The sequence below is a fragment of the Erithacus rubecula genome (genome assembly GCF_903797595.1).
Source record: "Erithacus rubecula genome assembly, chromosome: 5".
Lineage (NCBI taxonomy): Eukaryota > Metazoa > Chordata > Aves > Passeriformes > Muscicapidae > Erithacus > Erithacus rubecula.
The window spans coordinates 50,574,068-50,597,012 of record NC_136687.1 but is presented as its reverse complement, the minus strand read 5'-3'; the positions used below and the strand labels follow the sequence as shown (position 1 = coordinate 50,597,012).

At 37.7% G+C, this 22,945-nt stretch overlaps 1 protein-coding gene across 2 annotated transcripts in view; it reads left to right on the top strand.

The window, feature by feature from the left end:
• GRID2 (glutamate ionotropic receptor delta type subunit 2) overlaps nucleotides 1–22,945 on the top strand; it is a 664,166-nt gene that overhangs the window by 369,698 nt on the left and 271,523 nt on the right. For both annotated transcript variants that reach the window (XM_079306473.1, XM_079306474.1), the window contains exon 3: nucleotides 21,032–21,316. In XM_079306473.1, the coding sequence (XP_079162599.1) occupies nucleotides 21,032–21,316 (285 nt within the window). The remainder of the gene's footprint in view (nucleotides 1–21,031; nucleotides 21,317–22,945) is intronic.

Genomic DNA, 22,945 nt, shown 5'->3' with positions numbered 1-22,945 from the left:
AAACAGCTGCTTTGTCCAATTTCTATCTGCTTCCATCTATTGAGTCTCACTCTAGCCAAATGCTTTCCAGATTGTAGCTACATGTGCCATGGATCAAACTGAGGTGACACCAGCAAAGTGGGACAGTTCTCCTTCTGAATCAAATACCTGTGGAAAAATAGTTGGTTGTGCAGAAAGGGAGCCTGTGAATATCCACAAAGAAGAAGAGAAATTTGGGACTTTGTACCCATACTTTGCCCCAAGTTGAGCCTTTAAGCTAAGATCGCTTGATTTGTTGTAGACATACCACCTATTTAACATCTCTTTCCCTTCTCGAGTAGTGTTTGGGGGTTTAATCCTGGAAGATTTTGTGGTTTTGGTTTTTTTTTTATTGAAACACTTGGCTGTCTGTTATGTCAAAAAATTATTTAAACTTTAAAAGGATACTCAGCAGGAAATACTGAAGAAAATATATATTGCGAAGATGAGTGAGAAAAACTGTACAGAATATCATTTTTCATTGCTGAAATTCATTACTGGTGTGGAAGAGATCTGTGTTGAGCTGAGCATTTCTAGTAGAAAATGTCAGAATTCTGTTTAAGTGAGATTTGTTACAATACACATGATGAACATGAATGTTTACTGCCACTGAGCTGTGTTAAATAGTGGCTGAGCAGTGGAACAGATTGCCCAGAGAGGTTTTGGATTCTCCCTCCCTGGACATATTCAAGAACTGTCTGGATGCAATCCTGTGCCATGTGCTCTGTGCAGGAGGACATGCTTGAGCAGGGGCTTTGGGCCAGATGACACACTGTGATCCCTTCCAACCTGACCCATTCTGTGTCTGCCAGTTAAGCTGAAGGAAAAACACAGATTGCTTTAAAAATAATGCATTTCAATAAATGTTTCCAATTGCTGGATAAGGAATCTCTTAGTGTACTAATTTCTGGAGTGAACAAAGAGATTTTCTGTGCTTTAAATGAATTGAAATTGATGTGGTCTGAATTATTTGAGATGTACGCTTGCATGCATGAATGTGATAAAAATAACCAAATAGAGCACATAAATGCTTGAGTAATGCATGTTGTAATTGTAATGCCTGGCTCTAGCACTTACAAAATGATTGCAATATACATGAACGGAAGGACATATTTTTAAATTTGTGGCCAAAATGGACTGCAGTCAAATTTGAGCTAGCTAAAGCATTTGGAAAAAGTTCAGGTAGTTGGCAAGCCATAAGCTTGCTGTTAATATGCTGCCATCTTCTTCTGGACATGGGGATGATTCCTACTGCATTTTGATTTTTGTGAAGTTTTTGGATAATATATATGTTTACTTGGTTATATACCTCTCAACTCCCCTCCCCCACCAAAAATTTGGTTTTAAAAGAAAAATATTTGTCTGTCATTCTGGCAGGGAATCTATTGCATTTTGTCACATCTTGGTGGGTGTGGTGTGCTGTTTGAGAATTGCATTTTCATGAGAGTTAGTATGTTTTGGCTTGGCAACTTTTTTTAAAATTTAATTTCTTATAGCCTAGAGCGGATGAGAATATACAATCTAGATATCCCTAGTCCTAGGACATCACTTGTTCTGAGAAGGGAACACTTCTCATGTGCTGTAAAAGTGGGACATTTTGACAAATCATTGAATATGATGAACAAGGTCTCTCTGATATCTGCAAGTCATTGGCAAGCCCCAGTCCTAGCGATCTCTGGTTCCAATAGCCCCCCTGCCCCAAGCTGGCAAATGTGATGTAGTAAGAAACTAATGCCTCTACCAGAGCAGCTTGCACTGAAATTATAATGGATTGATTGGCCTGCACTCAGGCCAGCTACCATTCTCACAAGTTGCTATTTTGTGGGTTTTGCCCAGGTGATCTAATAAGAGCATTTGTAACTAATAGGCATTTACATGAACTTTGTTCCCACTTTGTTTTCTCCCCCCTCTTTCTTTTAAGCTAAAAATCAGTGCAGCTTTCTGATTTTTTTAAGGGATGCAATATTTCTGCTTTTCGTTTTTTCTATGATGAGGCTACTATGGTGCTTGTGGTCAGACATCAGTCACTGTTTCCCACAGAGAAGATTTTGCTCCTGAAGTCAGATCTGGCACATCATGGCCAGCCACCTCATAGCCAGTGTGCAAGAACAGTCACTGCCTCTGTTTGCTCTGCAGGGGGATATCTGGAGAGTTTGCCCTGACACATCATTTCTCTGTGGTACCAAAAATAATTTATAACTAGAAGACCTATTTCTCTATTCACTCCTGGCTAAAACAACACAGTGTCTTGTGTATGTGTTTTGGGTTTGGGGTTGTTTTTTTGACAGCTCTTTAGCACTTTCCAGCTGATGATTCGCACAGTTCCCCTATTCCGGGCTATTTAGTCAATGTGATGGCTCTTGGGTAGCTGCTCATGCAGGCTGTCATCATGATCTGACATTTCCTTAGTGCAGCTAACAGGAAGTCTGCCTCTGTAAAGGCCATGAAATTTGGGGCCCCCTGCTTGCTTTCCTTATAAATCTGGGAATATTGATTTCTCTAAAGCCTCTCAACAAATGCCAAAGGGAGTGCGGGAAAAAAAAAAAAATAAACATTTTCTTCCCTGCTCCAATTTTTTCTTATCTCTGTTTCTCTAACCTGCTGAAGTTGTTTAGATGTGTGAGTTTTTAACAAACATTTCCTTTGTAAGTTCTTGATAGAGATGTTATGAAGCAGTGTGGCAGTACCTTGCAATCATTTAAAGAATCGTTATAAAAAAAAAAAAATCAAGATGGGTTACTGATTCTTTTTAAAAGGTTCTTTTAGTAAATGCATTTAGACTAGGGACATGTCCAAATCACTTAGAAGCATAAATATTCTTTGTGCCAGGATTTGTTTGGGAAGCTGGAAAAAAAGGTGCTTGTTCTGAGGTTCGATGTCTAGGCTTGCTTCTGATGAAAGAACGATGACAAAGAAGTAAGGTGACAAGAAAGTTTTAATTAAATGTGACATTTTAAGAATGATCTGAAGGGTTAGATTTTATTTGATGACTCAGCAACCTGAAATGGCCTGAGTGTAGTAAGTAAGGAGGAAAGCAACCTTGATGTTATTATCCCCTGCTTCCAGAGGGATAACCAGGAGTGATGAAGCCTCTCTGTTAGGATTAGAAGCAGTTTTACCTCCAGCAATGTAATATGATTCTCCTGATGTTACACAGTGCTTTACTTAACCTCAAAGTACTGAGCAGTATATCCCAATTGATACAGAACAGAACTATCAGGTAGGTTTACTAGTTCTCTTATCTTTCTAGTTAGTGTAATTGGATGAGGCAGCTTTCCCCCAGGAAAAATGGTACCAAGGAAAAAGAGGGCAAATGAAAGCATAGTGGATTTTTTGAACAATTCCATAGCAGTGTGCAGTTCCATTTGCTTATGTTAGCTTTGAAATTGCCCCAGTTGATCCACTTAGAAGAAATTAATTGTGGCCAATGGAAATTGCACTGGTTTTACAATATATGTAAAAATATTTTGGAGGCTCCAGCAGAGCTTATTTAAAAATACTTATGCAGGTCCACAATGGATTCATTTTGCCCCAAAGTAGCCCAGCACGCTAACATGTTGAAATTATGTAAAATATGTGGTTTTCTGTTTATATTTTCAGGGTTTTTTTTCATTTCCCTTCATCTTACATGAGTGCCATGAATATTATTTCTAGCTTATTGCAGGATGACCCTGGTTCAGTCTTTCATTATTGCAGCATTTTCAGTCTAGAAAAATAAATGCTTGCTGATCCTTTACCTTTTTTTTTTCCCCCCTCCCCCCCCCCCCCTTCAGTAAATATACAGAAGATTTGAAGCTTTTTGTGGTTTTAATGTTTTTGACAGCAAATCTTTTAGCTATATTGGTGTTGTTCAGGTGCAAAGCAAATTAATGAAATCTCAAAAAATTAGGTAAGGTAAATTGTCTCTCATGCAAGTGGTCTAAGTTTAATATCTGCTATCACTGTCTTATTAATAAAGTGTATACTCATTTGTGGTCTCTGCTTAAAAGCATCTGTCCCATAAAATGCAGAAGCCAAGAAATTTCAGTTCAGCAAAGGATAAAAGCATAGCAAATTTAGAGGAAATATAGAACTGGATTCCTGTAACTACTTAAAATGAGGCTTTTAGTGTGTACATATGTATATATATTTATATATTTGTTATAATTAGTGTGGCATGAAGTATCCCTAGTTTCCATAAGAGGATTTTTGTTGTGGGCAGAAAATCTTTGAAGTATTTTGAGATATAATCCTTAAAGTATTGGTGGGGTGGGTGGTGTTTGTTTTGGTTGTTGTGTGACAATTTTGGTTTGGGTTTGGGTTGCATTTTTTCTTATGTTTAGACATTTTATTATCTTGTTTGCATTTCCTATTTGCCTGGCAGGTTTTTTTGGGGTTGAATTTTGAGGGTTTTGTTGGGGTTGATTTTCATTTGTATCACACAAAGTGAGCTCTCTTAGACAACTCATCAGTGTGCTCTCTCTGGCAATCTAGAAAATGGCAAAATATTGTTTAAACATCAAATCGTGTTGTGTGCTTGTTTTGACTTTATATTGTTACTTACCCTAAATTGAATAAATTAAATAATACATGTCTGTCTTACAAAATCTGTGTAAAGTATCACCATAGGAATCACTATACTGCTGGATTTGAAGATTTTGGATTAAATAGATTTGAATTTGAACAGATTCCTCTATCTGTTGGGTTTTGAGCATGGATTTCAGCGAGCCAAAATTGTCCTTCCTTTCTTTTAAGATGCTTACTGGTTATGTGTTCCATAGATCTTCTCAGCAGTCTACTAAAGACTGCCTGGATATTGTGGAATTTCATGCTTGTGTGCAATTAGACTTCATGGTTTGCTGAACAGAAGATATTAAAAGAATAAAATAAGAAAAAAAATCCAGTAGATATGAGCTATCTGCTGTATCCAAAACATAAGGTTTGTCTGAAGTTTTTGTACGAAGCATCTGGAAAGGTGAGAGTCTAGATATGCAGAATTTCTAAAGAAGGATGTTTTTTTTTCTTTTAGATGATAGCTGAGTGATTTGTGCACACAGGATATAGGAGGCACAAGTTCTTTTCTACCTCAGAGGATTTCAACTTATATCTCTCATAATGATAAGGACAAAGCATCTTTTGGGAGAAGAGCAGGCTGCAGTTACAGTCCGTGTTCCATTAGGTGTTTGAGCAGCCCATGCAAAGTGAAGTGGTCAGACAGGCAGACTGGGGCTTCACTACCCAGAATAATCCTCTCTGAGTATTAGCAGAGTCCCTGGGCCAGGGTCACATCAGGTGGTGTTATTAGGTAAAGAGGAAAATTGGGTTTAAAACCTGAACAATAACTTTAATTGCTATGTGTTGATTATGTGTGTAGGGATTTCAAGTGGTAAGCCTCTCCAAGTAAATAGTGTCACAAAAATTGTTTTAATAATTAAGGAAAAAATTTTCCTAGTACTGCAGGCCCTCATCAAGTATCTGCTTTTGTTGCAAGAGCTTATCACATAAAGGCGCAGCATTACCCTTTGGTCTGCCACTGTGCTGAAGAGAAACTTTTATGGGTCCAGATAGAGGTGAAGCAATTTAATTCAGGAATTTCAAGGTATCAGCAGCCCTCTGGATAAAAAGCTGCTGACCTTTGCTTGCAGAGACAACTACTGGTAAGAGTTATGCAGAAGTCCTGCCATAAGCTTTTTAAAATACTGTCTAACACAATAGTTAAAATCCTACAGCAGCCTGTCTATTCTTATGGTTTTACCCATCCTGCCTGGAACAACTCTAGTGATAATGAGGGACTTCCCCAAAAAAAATGTAATTAAGGCTTTACTTTCAATTCTGTATTCTGTTATATAGCCTTAAACATATCTGTATTGATTTACCAGAATTGCTAAAATTAGTAATACAATAGTTACAAGCTTTAAGTCCTTCTTTTAATATTATATTACAGAAAAAATCATGAAATACTAAAACATCTAACTGCAGTGTGCCTGCATTGGACTGGTTGGATTTTTGTTCCCTGTAATTTAACCAGTTATGGGTATACATGCTTGCTTAGTTCAACTTGTGAGAGCTATCCTTTAGTTTTAATTGCCATAATTTATAGTATATCTCACAGGGACCCATTTCTGTCCACCTTGGAAAACCAAGTGGAACTGAATTTGGAAGTTATGTGGTGAAAACAATAAAAGTCAGAAAGCTGGAGTGCCCCTTGGCTAGTGCTTATAATGAATCTGCAAAGAAACATGGCCTTCTGTTACTAATGGCAAAGTTGAACAAAAGGTGATCTTTACCAGCCAGCAATTCCTCCTTCTCCTTCACAGCTGTCTGCTTCCTCAGGGCCATGCTGTCTGTCTTTGTGAAATTTTCCCTGGTCTAGTTTGTCCAGGCTTACCAAACATCATAGGGACATGCTGTTTGAAAATCCCCTCATTTGAAGAAGTCAGGTTTGCAGATTTGCTAATCCTCTTTACTTCAGCTGAAGGAAAGTGGGCGCAGCCTGTGATCTAAAACAGTTGACCTACTAATTTTATCATTCTTCATGTAACCAGCATTCTATAAAATGTATTGTTTTGTCTAATCTGTTTTTCATAACAAGAGTATTGGTAACAATTCCCTTTGCAGAGGTATCTATTAAAAATGAAACAATGGTATCAGTCCAACAAAACAGCATTATGTGCAATGCTCTTCCTTTGTGAAAGGAAACTGCTAACTCTGCAGCAGGATATGCAAGTGTGAATCCATGAGCCTGTGCCAGCTCCTATTAACAGCAAAAAGACAGTAACCCAAGGCACTGGGCAGTTTATGTATTCTGCAGCCAGAGGAGTTTCTATTTCTGTTTCACTCCCAGGTATAGAGAAAAAATTAGCATCTGAAGAAAACTGTCCTTTAGCTGATGGAGACATGTGAAGCAGCAACATCTCAGTGTGTTATTACAAAGCAATGGCATGTGTTAGATTGGGAATTGTACCTCAGCACTAACTGTGGTCTGCCAGCCATGCTTGTTTGCTGTTTTTGACAAACAACTGGATTGGGCTCTAGAACAGATGACAGAAGAGAATGGCTTGAGGTCTGCAAGCCCTGAAGCTTCCTGACACCTCTAAGACCTTTTATGGTACATTGTCCCTCTCTGAGGAAATCTTCAAATTTGTCTTTTGGTGGTAGACTTGGAGACTTGTGTACCTGGAAATTAAAAGGAATTGATCTGCCAGGCTCTTCCATGGAAGTTGATCTAGAAGATTTTATTTCAAATCACAGTGCAGGAATATGCGTATAGGTAATTGTCTTTATGGGAAACATCAAGAATGAGGTAAACAGGAGTTCCACAGTGAAACTGTGGCTGAAACTTTTTTCCACTGGGGAGGATGGGTGCCCATGGGTAGGAGCTGAAGCATGTCATAAAGGTCTGTTCAAGACTCTGTACCTGCCTCTCCTTTGAAGAAAAGTGATTTCTTTGGGAAGCTAGACCTTTCAAGAAGGGACTGGGATAAGGCAACCCTGGGAGGCATTCCCAAGGCATTTAAAGGAGTTGTAATCACGATTTTAGCACCTCAGATCCTTGGGTGCTTCAAGTGCCAATTAGCAAAAAGCAGTAGAAGAAAAAGTTGAGCCAATAGGAAGAAGTGTTTCTCACTGGAAGAAGCTTTTGAGAAAATCACTTTAAACAGGACTTTTACTGCATTTCTTGGGCTGTCCTTATTTTTCAAATTGATAAAGTTTGAGAATAGGGCTGGGTTGTGTCTTTGTTTTCATTTTGTTTGTTAGTTGTGGGTTTGTTGGGTTTTTTTCATGTTTTTAATATTCTGCTAGTTCCTGGTATTTGCAAACTTAAGAGAGGAATGAACATACAAGGCTCCCTCTTTTCTATTATTTATTTGGCATCTCTGGGTTTTAACAATGATTAGTTTTGGCTCTAGAAATGACCATGATACTGAGAATAAGAGGATTTCCTTTTTCCCTCTTCCTGCTCTGTCTCACCTTTTGTTGCTTACTTTGGGAAGTGTGGTGTTTTGACAACCCTCATGTGTGTGCAAATCCCCTTATTCCATGCTATTTGACATAGTTCATTTGCCTTCTTACAAAATAACAAGGAATGAAAGCTGCATTAATTCAAATGTCAACTTAAAGCTAAAAAAGGCTTTAATTTTCTATTATGGGGATAAAGTCACTGGATTTTTGGTCATCCCTTGCACTAATGCTAAATATTTGCCTAGGTTTCTTGAAGCTTTACAAAGCACTGACCTTAGACTTTTTCTGTGGTTGGATGTCTTAAAGACTTAGAAGTGCAGACAACTTTCATAAATGGTAGAGACTATGTTCTTCAAGTTGAAGGATGTGTTTTTCTCTTGGTTTTGCATTTGGCCCATGCATCTTGTCACAGAATATTTTTGTGCATGAGAAGTTGGAGCCAGTCATGTCATATTTTCTGTGTGTACATATGTATTTGTGTGTATGGGTGCTGCTGACAGAACAAATAAGAAAAGTACGCATCCAACTGCTAGGAAAAAAAAATATTTCTAGTGTATTCACTACATAGCAATTAAAAAATGAGCTGTTAGCAAAAGCAGCAAGGGGGAGAGAAAATGAAATAAAAATACTGGCTAACTAACTGTTCCTTAGTATATAGCAGTCTGAAATTCCCCTGCTCACAAACGAAGATAATTGACTGTATAAAACTTGTGAAATGGAAGAATATGCTTGGCTCTCTCCCCACAAATTCGTAAGTGAAAATCAGGCATAACTCTTGGAAAAGTCAGAAGGCGTCACACCTTTCAAAACTGGTGAAATGAGATCAGGGCTATTCGCTAAGCTTAAGCCTCCTATTTTATCCAAGTTCTGCAGAAATGGACTTACAGACAAAGGAATAATGTATTAGAATTATGCAAACTCATGTGTTAAAATGAATTTTGAAATTATTTACTCTTGACAGCAAGTCGTCTGTAATTAAATTTCTGGACGCTGACCTACTTTATTTTTTCCTGTGGAACAGCTCTTGCAACACACTAATGGGAAGCAGTGGGAAAGGTAGGCAGTGCCCTGACCAGGCCAGGCCAATGGCACAGAGACCATGTAGGCATTGCTACAACATGCTTGGGAGTGCTTATGGGCCCTAAGAAAATCCTGCCCTACTCAGTCCTAAGGAAGCCTTTCTGAAACCTCAGCGTTTTTTCTGCTGCACACACAGGATTCAAGCAGCAAAGAGGCATTTGGGATGCCACTTCCTTTTGTAGGCACCAGCATTTTACTAGGCAGAATAAGAGATTTTTGTAACTCCAGTTCTTCAGATGTGCTGCTCAGTCTGTTATGTCCTTCAGATCTTGTGGTAGAATATAAATAACTGTACTTCCTCGTTTTCATAAAGTATTGGACATGCTTAAATGAAAAGAATGCTTTTATGTCAATTCTTTGGTTTGCCTCTGTGCTTTCCCACAAATGACATCTGTAGTACTGCAGATGAGAAGGTGTTATGTGACACTTTGGTTTATTGCCAGTTTCTGGGCATCCCTGCAAGCTACATAAGCATGGAGAAAGCAAGTCAAAGGGAATGACACAATGTGCAACCCACAGCTAGGAGTTCTTGATATAACACAGTAAGCCTGGTTCCCCTCTCTTTTATATCCAGTAGTGATAGACCAACTCTGGTGCTACTTGAGAGGTAATAACAATGCAAAATGAGCAAAGGAAGACTACTCCCTGTAGTGGAGTCAATACTCTTGTTTTGAAGAGTTATTGTGGCAGCATGAAAGAGCTGGAGAAAGAAAACATGTCAGTAAATACACAAAGTGCTGCACCACAGACTGAAGTCTTCAGTGAAAGTATAGATTTGCTGGTATCTGAAGCTCACAGTGAGCACTGGTGCTTAGATCCAATAACAATTAAAAGATTTTAAGAGATCTAGGAAGAAAATGGTAATTTCCATTTCAGGGAAAAGCAAGAGAGCAGACTCAGCAGTTCTGCTGCTTCCCTCCACATGGTTCTCCTGCCATGGCACTGCAGTCTTATGCTGTATAGCCAGGCAAAACTTCTGCTCCATCTTTGGAAGCTGAGACCACTTTTTTTCATTTTCTACATGGCTTTGTGTTTGTCAGGGAGAGATACAATTTCAAAATGCTGCTTTGAAGGCAAAGGAAATATTTACCTCTGATTCCAAATAGGATTTGTGTCAGTTGTTTTCTAATAGTTCATCAGGCATGTTCTTGTTGGACATGTCTCTCCAGTGTCAGAGGCAGTTTTAAATTTCCTTTCAATCCTATTTTACCATGGTGTGCATGGTTTAGAAAAACTGCTGCTTTCAATTAAGATTAAGTGTTTAGTGTTACTCGAATGCTCCTTGTTGAAAATATATATTTTCTATTTTGGTGTTATGCACATTTCTTTTTCTGTGACATTGGAAAAAGTCAAGGGAAAAGAAAAGCAACATTACCTTCTTTTCCTGGCATCTCTTGCAGCCATTACAGTCAAAGCAATCTCAGTAAAAGGTTGCAACTGGCACTAAAGGAACACTGCACCATTATTATTGCTGGAGTAAGAGAGCAAAAATAGACTCTCAGACTTAGGCACATTTTGTCTTCTCTCTCCTTCTCTTCACATGCTGAAGCTGCTGCCAAGCCCAGCTGCTGCTTTGTCTGTAACATGCACCAAGTTGATTTTTCTCCAGTGCCCTTTTAGCTGACACGTTTGTCAATGCATTGGCTATTTGCACTTCAGCAGATACAGCACAGGATCACTGTCACTGAATTCCTTGCTGTATCTTCTGCTATTCCTTGCTGTATCTTCTGCTGCCTTCCATTACTCCCACATTGCAGCAAACTGCATCCTCCTCCTCCCTGGTATCTAAATGGATTTATTACTCCCCAACTGCAAATCTTAAAGTCTCATCACTTGCTAACATTTAACATCCTTCTCTAATACCTCAAAGCTGATGTCATCCCTCGTTATATTCCTTTATTGTTGTTACTGACAAAGTCCTGTGTTCCCTATTTTTTGCTGTCCCCATGCCTTTCACTGGTACTGTTTTAACCTTTCTGAATTCTTGTCTTCACTGTGTCAGCATTGCACCCTCAGCTCTTTGTCAACGTGTTGTTCTGGGTTTCAAGGTCTTGCGTAGATGTTAGTGAATCTGTGGCTTATCTGGTGTTGTTAGAACCAATCACACTGCACATCAGGTATGAGAAACCATATGGAGAATTTTTTTAAGTAATATGAGCAGAGATGCTGGAATCCTCTGATATGAGTATTTATATATTTTTTCCACATCTCATGATCATGAGCTGAATTTTCCATGCATAGTTCCACCCTGTCTCCCCTTACTTCAATACCTTATAATTTCCCTTCTGTTGAACACTCATCTGTAATTTTCCTTGCAAAATGTTTATTCCTTTATCAAATACTTCTGCATATAATGCACTCTCCATGTCTGCTGCTGGCATTTTGTGTTATCCATCCATAGTTTGTATCTCACCTACAGCTCTGCTTTCCTTTTCCACATTCACTCTCCATCACCTCATCACTCGTGTCTCAAAATTTTCTCATAAGCAACAGTGGTCTTGCTTTGGGGTCACTGTGAATCTGAAAGTCTTTGTCACTTAATCCTGTTTTGCAGGCTGCCTTGCCTGTCTTCAAAATGTTTCGTCTTCATAAAGCATTGTTACATTGGGCTCAGAACATAAAACACTGTCAGTGGCACACTAATGCACAGAACAAACAATAAAAAGCTGCAACAAAGAACTTTATTTTCAGCCTTTGTGCTTGTTTGAGCTTGCCATGGAAAACAATTTTCTTGCCTTGCTTTTTGACCTTGGACAAGAAACTCCTCTTGGGCACATCTGGATTTTTTATTCTGTGAAATAGAGATGAAGATGCTGAGCATTTTTGAAAAGCACTTTCAGAGCTACAAATAAAATAAAAGTTAAAGGTAGTTGATTTTTTTATTCCTATCATGCTTGTTAATCTGTGTGTCAGTCAGTAAAACAAGCACAATGTCTATTCTTAGCAAATAATAATGGTGATAGTTGTTTTGACTCATCTGAGGTTTTCTTGAGTGGCTAAGTTGCTAATGGAACTGATGTTCTGAACTCCTACAGACTTCTCGGTTTTTTCACAGCCATGTATTTTTTTGCAACTGATGTGCCACCTCCCTTGCTTTCTGCTTGTTCTCATACTAAGTTCTTTATCTTGATGTAGAGCCCGTTTCCTTTTATTGTGTCAAATGCAAGATCTGGCCTTCGTATTGTTTGCTCTTAAGTTGCACTGTTAAATTTACTCACCTGGCAGAATTGGCTCTTTTTTTTTTTTTTTTTTTTTTTTTTTTTTTTTTTGGTTTGTTTAATTTTATTTCTGTTGTTTGGGGGGTTTCTTTTAAGAAATAAATATATACCTTTTTTGGCTTAGGAAATACTCTGTCTACAATGCCACATTAAAAGATGAAAAAAATTGCTTATTTGTCCCCATAGCAGAATATTCCCTGAATATTTGCACTGTAGGAAAAAAAAGCTCTTCCAGATTACTGTTCCCAGATTTCTTTTTGTTTGGGGGATGGATTTATTTTGAACAGTGTTGTTCAGTAATATCTTTGCTTGGAAGGATGCCAAGCTCATCCAGGGCAGCACAGGCAGCTCTTCCCATTGTAGGGCTTCCAATTAAACTAATGCTACCAGCTGTGTGTTCTTTTGTCTGCCCTGGACTAGGCTGTGGTATTGTGCTTCCCACTGTATCTCTCCAGCAGAGCCTGGTGTCTCCATATTAATAGTTGGGGCAAGAGAAGGGGGGCTATGAAACAATTCAGAAAAGAGAGGAGATGTAAAGGAACTTCTGGCAATGTGAGTTATGATCAGAAGTGGCTTTCTAACCTTGAAAAAATGGGTGTGGGGAACACAAGTGCAATCTCTTCTATTTAGATCATGCAGGAGTGTTTTACAAAGGTGTCAAAGTATCACAATCACCAAAGCATAAGGGAAATAAGATTAGTAATCCCAAATTAGTCATGCAACAAAGTGAGGGCAGAGCTGGCCCCAGGGTATGATTCTTCAGATTCTCAGTCCAGTGTCAAGTCCTCTACATCTTGTTTCTGGGCATTGGAGGCAACAGGGTGAAGTAGGTTGGGGAAAAATAAAAATTAAAAAAGAAGAGATGGACAAGGTGGCATGAAGAGGAAAAAGAAGTTGTTTTGCCTGGCTGGAGTAGTTTCTAAGGAGAGGAGAGCTGGCAATGGGAGAATGAAAGCCAATGCTCTCTGATGCTGAGGGCAGGAAAAACCTGATAGGGAGGAAAGTTAGATCCAAGATAGAAAGGATGGAAGGGAAAAGTGCAAGAGAGTCTGATTTACATGGGGCAAGGAAAATGTAATTTTTGTCAAATATCATTAAGTTCAGTGTTTTATCCTCTTAACAAGAAAATTGTCCTGGTTTATTTTGAGCGATTTAAAAAAAACTAGAAATGCTGATGCTCAAGGTTTTCAGAGGTTTTGTTGTTGATGCTTTTTTTCCCTCCAGTGTTTCAATGCAGACTTGCAGAGAACACAGAATTAGAGTAAATCCTTGTGATTTTATCAAGATGTTATCTTTTGAAAAATTATATTTAATTTTATATTAAGCTGCTTTAAGACTCAGTCTTTTGTTTTCCATATAATTGCTGCTTTGCAACTATTGTCTGCTCTGCAGCAGCAAGCTTGATATTAAAAGGGTATCAGAGAGTATGTGCTGCCTAGTAACTCCTCAAACAGTGCTGGTAAAGGAAATAAAAGGTCCAGAAACAGTGCAAGGGTCAAGGAACAAGGTAAGGGATGGAAGAAGTTGTTCTGGTATACTAAGGAAATATGTCCTTCATCATTAATTAGGTAATCAAGTGGAATCTACCAATGATTGCACTTGAAATGGAAAGTTTTCCTTTTGCTGAATGGGTGAATGGAAGTTGCTCATGCAGCACTTTGAGCAAGAATGCTGGCAGTAGATGAGCTTTGTGTTATGTCATTGGGAGTTCAGCACAAATAAAAGAGAATATTTTGGAGACATTCTTGGAATCTGTGCCTGGGTTTTCTTTTATTTCTTATTTTGCAATAGGCTACATTACCTTTGCAGACAGACATCCCTGTTGGGATGCAAGGACTCTAGAGGTCAGTTTTGTGATGTGTATCTAGCTTTTTCTCCAGTGTATGCCACTGCCTAACCTTAATTGATTTGAACTTCCTTCTTTCCCTGCCCCTTTTCACCTCTTAGTACACATTTGAAACCTTTCTAGAACAGTGCTGCCTGGCACAGCCTCCTTTTTCCAGATCTATCAGTACTAAAGCCTCTTTTGTCATCTCAGCCACAGGAATCCTGAGAACACCCTGTGCATTTTGCAAGTGTATTCAGGTTTACATCCTAACAGACATGCCAGCTAAAGCCTCTTTCACCTGAAGATTTGTGGCTGTGCAACTTCTTTAAAATGGTGGAGGTTTTTCTAATTTTTCTCTTTTTTTTTTTTTTTTTTTTTTTATAAAGTTCAGGCTTTTTGAAAGTTAGGAACCATAATTTGTCTGAGACAAAGGAATCGTTGAGTGCCAGGTGAAACCAGATTTTAAAAATATAAGAAGTTGTGCTTCTGTTTCTCTGCCTGATGTACTAACCTGGAAAGACATACACCCTCTTTGTGCATCTAGAATTTAATGGAAGAATTGCAGGTTGGTGTGCAGGAAAAAGTAAATACATCAGGATGCTTGTCCAAAAAGAGAATTTGTGGAGCCTTTTTCTGTTTGGTGGTTTTTGTGGTTGTTTCAAGTCCTCTAACTGAATCTTGCAAGCCATGGCATCAAAATATCTCTCATGTATAAATCTTGCTTCCCTCCAAACTTGGGAGAGTTTTAGTTGATTTTTTTCAAGGCTCAGATTAATTATTGCATTTTAATGTGATGGATTTAATGCTACTGTAATTGGCAAAGCTTGTATACAGAAGATATCTGACCCAGAAAAGGCTCTCAAATGCTTTTCAGTATTACAATTTTGAAAAGTGGTTGTGGTGTATTGTGCAACAGAGATACAAATGTGCTTTCTGGTAGTAGTTTTTAGATATCAGAAGTTTGGATTATTTTTCCCAAACAAAGAAATCCCAAGCCTTAGAAAGCACAGCTGCTAAGGCTCAAACACAAGTTTGTTTTGCAGTCAGGACAAACTAAAATCCCTTAAAGGTTAATTACAAGTGAATTTAAAATACTGTTAGTCCAAGTTGTGTATAATGGAGTGGTGGGAGGGAAATTTTTACTAATATTTACAGAGAAGATATAAATGAAGGGAAATTTTATAACCTTATCTAAAAAAGGAACAGGATAGACTCTGTTATCTGCATTGCAGAGGAGAATATTCTTTAAAATCCAGTCAATAATTTCCCCTCCCCCCTACTTTATCCTTACTTCCTTCTGAAGAGTCTTCAGGATATATTAAAAATGTGCTGTCACTCTTCTAGAAATAATTCAGCTCTAAGTCTGGGATGAACCATTGTGTTATGAAGGAAAAATAATTTGCAAGAGCAGAATTGCCATCCAAAAGTGACTAAAAAGATTTATTGGAAATTTGAGACTAATCTCCCTGGATCATGGATCTCATAATCACATTTCATTCTACTTCTTGCACCTGTGATTAAGAACACCAAACAGAAAGACCTGTAGTTTATCTGTGTAAAATTGTTGTCACTTTTCATGGCTGTTTTCCTGTGAAAATATTATCTTTCTACAATGTATTCATGAGTGGTTTGGGAAGCATTTAAAGGTGAAAAAGACAAAAAATAAAAAAAAAAAGGTGTTTTGAGAGGGAGCAGAACATCACAGTGAAAGAAATGCAGATTTTAACCTTATTCATTACCCTTTGCAACAAAGAATTTGCATGCTATGGTCCCTCAGTCTTCATCAGCACCCTGAAGCTCAGAAAGAATTTGAGGAGCAGCCAACAGCATATTCTCAAAATAAACAAGAAATAATAGCTTGTATTTTCAAAGCTACATATAAGCTGCCTAGTATGCATTTATAGGGGCTCAGGTATTTTGACCCTTGAATCAGCTGTACATCTTGATTTGGATGTGGATTAGTACAAATAGGGGCAATGACTTTCTGGGATGCATTAATAAATCCATTAATACTCTCTTCATTGATACTGTACAGGGAAAACCTAAGATTCCTATGGAATAGATTTTTTTCCCTGACCTCTGACCAGGTTGTATATTCCTGGCCATTTGGATGGAATAGGGAATAAATCTGAGTATTCTTCCAGGGAACCTGTGACTCATCTGGTGGTGAATTGTACAGTCTCCAAAAGGCAGTAAGAAGATTAAAAAAATGTTTCTGTGGAAATACCGTATTCACCATCAAGAGAAATCAAAGGAAAACAAATTTGGCCCACATGTGTGGAGCCCTCCTGGTGACAAAGTCCTTGGAGCACTTTCAAAACACTGAGCACATGTGCAGGGTAACAAACTGTAGTCTCCATCCCAAACCAGAGATACCAGTCAAGAGATTCACATTCAGATAAGTAACTTGGAGGCATTACACCACGTGGATAATATGTGGAGAACATCCAGGAGCAGTGAGATTGAAATGATGTCAGTTTAGACTTCCAGGGAAATGATGTTGGGGAGTGCAACTCAGGCCCATGGGACCATGATTCTGCATTTAGATCTAATTTTTGTTCACTCAACATCATCTCAGTCAGACACTGCTACAGTTCTGGAAGGAGCCTGGTAGTTTCTGAATTATGGAAGATGAAAAGGACCACATAATGCATGTCTGATTGTTTAAAGGAACCCTAACCAGTATTTATGCACAGCATTTAGCATTTTCAAAAGCATAGTGTTAAGAGCTGGTCTGACTTCGTTAAACCAGCAATTTAAGTGGGAACAAAATTGGACTGCTGTCCAAGTCTCTAGAGATCCTACACTATGTTTTTTTCACTTTGGCTCATAAGTTCGCAGTAGATGAGGATGATGTGTTGTGATTTACTATCAGAAGAACATGGGAGAAATAAGAAAGAAAATTTTCTCTTTCATAGCAATAGTTAAATCTTAAGTAGTCCCTTTTTTTTGTGCTTCTTATTTATTCCTACATTTGTTTTTAACTTACTCTTATTTGTAGATTTTGTTGTTGTTGTTGTTGTTTTCTTTCTAAATTACAGCAACTAGTAGTATTTAAGGACCTACCATTGTTTCCATTTTAGAGTGAACTCATTTTAGGTATACATTTGTTACCATAGCCATTTAAATTCTGCTTTGTTGGGAATGCTTATACAAATTGATAGCCTAGATGTAAATTATTTATTTCAAATTGAATGGGTTGTGCTCTTTATTTAAAAAAAAAAAAAAAAAAAAAAAAAGCACTTACTAACCACAAAACTATGTTTTTTATTTTCTTTAGATGCCTGCCAAACTAGCAAGAGATTTTACTCAAAAAGATTGCTTTTTTGTTACTGGCAATTGGCCCACCAGCATTGAAAATTCAGAAACTTTGCATTTTGAGAAAAGACCAATATAAGCTGGAGAATTAAATGTAGTGCTGAGTGCATGCCAGCATGTGTGATATATGCTTTAAATATACATATATATATAATGGTGAAGCATTTAAAGTCATCTTACTGATATGCTTCATATTCTCTCTATGCAAAGCTTAAAATAGTGTGAACAGTTTTATTCCTTTAGCTGATGAAGATGCAGTTGTTAATAACATTTGCTACATGTTGATTGTCAGGGTGAACTAATATTTGGACAACTTCTGTTTAAATGTAGCTTATAGTATAAATCAATATTTTAGAAACACTTTTAGTGAACTTCTGCTCTTCCTTTGCTCCATTTGCAATGGAGCTGTGTACAGCTCCATCTGAGTTTGGCATTTCTACAGACATGACTGAGGACTTTACAGACACAGCAATATTTTTATTTCTCTAGTTGATGGCAAACTAATATTCCTTGATCATATTGGCAGTAGGCTAAATACCAGCTTGGAAATACAACCAACCAAGGAGGTTGTAGTAAATTAAATTACAACAGAGTTTTGAATGCCAAGATAGCATTCAAGTGTGTATATACATATGAATTTATGTGGGTTTCTTGACACAGATGGGGCAAAAAAACTTGGATATTACAGGCTCAGGAAAGGAATGCAACCAGGATTTCAAATATGTTTCAGCTATAGCTTTTAGTCCATTGATAAGATACAGTTGAAAGATTTGGAACAGTAGGAAAAGGATTTAACAGAGGATTTAAAAGATTTAATTTAATATTGTTACTGAGGGGCGGAAAAGCCTTAAGAAAGCACATAGACCTTAGTCTTGTGCTTTTTACCAATGAACTCTTCTGCTGAAGACAATGGAAGTTCTTGGCTGAGAAAGAGCTGAATATAGTAGATGATGGTGTTACATATTGCATATGCTTTACTTTGTATGTGCATATACTGCAGAAATTATATTTCTGTTCAAAGAATAATCCAGTCTGTCTGAATCAGAGGTGAATTCTCAACTCAAGACACTGATTTTTTTGCAAAAGTTGCCTCTGAGATATTGTCCCTTCTCCAGCAGCTAACTTTGTGTATTAGCTAGTGTCTGAGTGTGCAGGAGTAAGGTCTGTTTGAACATAATTGAGTGCATATTGTCCCAATCCAGCATGCACAATTCTCATAAGCCTATCTTGGAACAAAGAGATGCCTGGGCAACTTAGGTCCTGAGGCTATTGTAACAAGTGTGATGCACTGTCAGGGGAGAAGATTTTAATCCTTTATTCAGTTTGTTTGCCAGTATTAACATTTGGTCCTGTGGAGCAGAATGTTCCATGCTGTTTTCTTCCTCTTTGTGTTTCAATAACAATTTTCATAAAAAGCATGTCTCCCACTTCATGGCATTACAGGGAGTGGTTATTCAGAGGCTGAAAGTGTGCCTGGAAATTTAGACATTTTCAAGCAATTTCTATAATGGATTTTGACTTGCCTGTATTTTTAAAATTCGGGTTTCAGAGACTGGAGGGTCACACCATATATTTTGAAAAAATTACATCAGAGGCAAAAAACTTAATCTTTTGTTGAATTAAAAACAGGCTTTTGCAAAATCTAACAGTGATTTTACTCATATAAATTCTATCAATATCTAGCAATATGTCAAGAAAAAGTAGTTTTTGTCTCAAGCAGTAGCATTCTCACTGGGATATGGAACCTAGATATTGCTGTCCTTGATACAGGAAAACCATATCAAAGAAGAAATTCAGCGTCTCCCTAAAAATTTAACTTTACAAGCCTTTTATCTTCATTGAAAGTCATGATAAAGGACTGTAACAAGTAGTAGTAAAGATGAATAGCTATTAAGATTGTTTTGAAATATTTCAAATGTTAGAAACTTATGAGATGCCAATAATTTTGTTGTCCCATTACCAATCATATTTGATAATTTCCTGAAGGATATCTGCAATTATTAAAAATGTATTACCTTTAACCTAAAGTCCAGAATCTGAGCTGTGTTCAGAGTGTGTTACAGAGGGAACACTTTATCCTAAGCCAAAATACTTTGAAAGCTCTGTGTAGGAATGCTCTCTCTCCCAAATTTATCTTCATGAAGGAAATCAGAAGGGCTCACAAGGGACAAAGCCTCAGCATGCCCTGGGAAAACACCCTTGAATGTTCCAGATTTCTGTCTCTTAATAAGAATAATGCTCTGGCTTTAGGAAAGTGACCTCTGATACTGTCCTTTGGCATCAAAGTCAATTTTCATGTGGGCCTGAATGTGGTACTCCATTCCTCATACTGTAAATATTCCCACTGAGATCAAGAGGTGTGTTTGCAAAGTAAAATATTACTCACTGTGAGTAAGAGCCACATGATATGAGACAACAGGTCTGGCACTAAAATATGTTTTTATCATTTTTTAGGTGAATACATTCTCACATGTGGGTTTCTTGTTTTGTCCTGCACCTGTTGTGTGTGCAGAGTAGTCCTGCAGAAGAAATAATTGTACAGCTTGGTATTAGATATTAATGTATAAATACATATTGATTTTTACCATTCCATAACTCTTTTGCATGTGCAAATGCAGGTTAACTGCCTGTGTAACTTTATGAATGACAAATTGACTATTTCAAAATTTAGCCTTGGGTGTGTTCTGGGGAATTATATTGTAAGTCCATGTTATTTCTTCATTCAAGCTCTCCAGCTTGTTAGAAACACAGTACAATCACTTGACTCTGATTCACAGGGTAACCCTTCAAAATTACAGACATAATGATTATGAATTTCTTTGATATTTATTGATTTTCATCAACATTATTCATGATAAACAGCATTTTATTAATATGGATGTAACTGGCATTATACTTAAGGCTGTGTGCAGTAAATATTGGGACCATTAGTTAGTTTTAAGGTGTTATATTTTCCACAGTCATCGTGTCTTTCTTAAGGAGGTGAGGAAAATGAATGTATAGAAACTGTTAACTGAATTTTGAAAGCATTTTGCTATTTATAAGACTAGCTTGGTGGGGGGGGGGGGGAAGGTTGTTTGTCTTCTAAATAAAAGGAAAAGTTGATGTGAGATATATATATATATATCACATATACATATACCTCTTATATCCCAGAAGAAACTTAATTTTTCCTTGCACAAGTTAATGTACATAATGCTATTCAGTTCTTCTCTAAGGTTGACAGCAAGCCTGAGCTGTTATTTCAAGTTTTTCCTATAATGCAGAGATACTATTATTCATGGAGCTGTTGTACTAGACTTTAAAGAGTGCTTATCTCCTTGGGTGGTCATGTTAATTCCTTAGCCAAAATCTCTTCTTAGTGTTTTTGAGAAGCTCCAGTGGTGGGTCTCGTTTCTAAGGGAATATTCATTGCTGGATAGGGTGGGCAGGAGAGTCTTCTAGGTTAGACCACAAGACCCCTCAAAGTGAGTGGAGTAGATTTGTGATTTGGATGAATTTTAGATGTGGATTACTCAATATGAAAAATGTACCCATATTTTCCTGGATTGGACCTGCTGTGTTTCAACACCAAAGCGTGCGCGCGCTGAACCGCTCTCACTCGCGGCATCGCTGTGCTTTCTTACAGCCTGTGACCTGATGAACCAAGGCATCCTGGCCCTTGTCAGCTCCATTGGCTGCACGTCGGCAGGGTCCCTGCAGTCTCTGGCCGATGCCATGCACATCCCTCACCTCTTCATCCAGCGCTCGCCGGCAGGGACGCCGAGGAGCGGCTGCGGGCTCACCAGGAGCAGCCGCAACGACGACTACACGCTGTCCGTGCGGCCCCCCGTCTACCTAAATGATGTCATCTTCAGAGTGGTCACGGAATATGCCTGGCAGAAATTCATCATTTTTTATGATAATGACTATGGTAAGTGTTTGTTTATCGGGGCGGTTTTTTGTCAAATCCGTAATCCTGTTGAAAAGTGTCACACTACAGCTTTATAGTCTTCCAATAGATCGTGTTTTGATTTGTGAACATTTATGGTTCTGGCAGCATTTCACAGCACCTGAGAGAAATCTATTTCTGAAATCCATCAACATTTACAAGTTTATTTGATAATGTCTTTGTTAGAGTTAGCTGATAAATGAAGAACTTACATATTTTTCTGTTCTACCCATGTTTATGAAGCATAAAAGTTTTTAGCAAGCTCTCTTATCTTTTTGGACAGTGGAAACATAAAATGACAATTCGAGATGCAACATGTAAGATTTTCTTTCTGTAGATTAGCTTATTGTGTGATGAATCTCTTCTATTTGTTGTCATATACTTTCTGGCCAGAATCTGAAGTGATGGTGAATGTAGGTCAGAGGTTTGGCAAGAATGAGGTGCTAGTCATAAATATAAACCATGTAGAAAGAAGTTCTGGAGAGTGAAGAAGTTGAGGAGGAGGGCTTGGACAAGACAGCAATTCCTCTGCTTTGAGTTCATTCAGTGCTCCTCAGAAGGTGCTGAATTGGTGGTTTTTGTGTGATAGAGTAAGTGTGACACAGATGGCAGTGTCACAAGACTGCACCATCCAGCTCAGTGAATCAGCCAATTTTGGTCCAGATATTTTCTACAGCTGACAGAAGATCTGCAAAGATTTCTCCAGTAGGATGCATTATCTAACGAATTTCACAATCTTTATTTCTGTGAAAAATTGCTTTGCAACAGACCTGTTTTGTTCAGATGCATCCAGTATTCATAAGTAATCATGACTGGCTTGGATGAGCATTTTAAAACTTATGTTCAAAGTTAAATCTTTAAGTTATAGAAAAATGCTCACTTCAGCGATTTACTGTGCATAATATCTGGTTCATTCAGGTCAGGTGTTATTGATTTTTGTTCCCTGCCTACATAATAAATTCTTAAGTTAGAAGAATAGACAGTGACGAGTAGAAGAATTCTTCTTTATAACAAAGCAGTGTCTAAAAGCACCAGACATGGGATAAGGAACACACCAAAAAAAAAACCCCAAAAAAACAAACAAAAAATCTAAAAATTTCACTACAGAATATTTTTGTTTAGAAATGATGAGTTTGTATATTTAATTGCCAGGTACCTATGAAGACAACTACAAACATTTCATTTAAATTGTATCTTTATGCATGCATTTTTGAGTTTAAAAGTCTCAAGTAAATTTTGTAATTAATATCTTTGAATAATTATATCCAAAAATACTGGGTTTAAATTATCCAAGTTTCATTATTTAATTAAAAAATACAGTTCAGACACTATGTTTTTTTGTCCTTGATATCTGGGTAAGAACTTCATAATGGTATGACTTTCATAACACAAATGCCTGCCTGCCTGCCTGCAGGGAATTAGTTTCAGAGCAGTAGCTCATTCAGTGACACATCATCCTCAGATGTGACCTGTGACAAGTATTTGGTCTCTGTACCAGCCTCTCTGGCATTCTTAATTGAGCAGTCAACAAGTAATGCCATACTAACCAGGACAGACTGATAATCTGCCTCTGATTAGTGATCACCATCACAAACATCAGGAAAAGGTGCA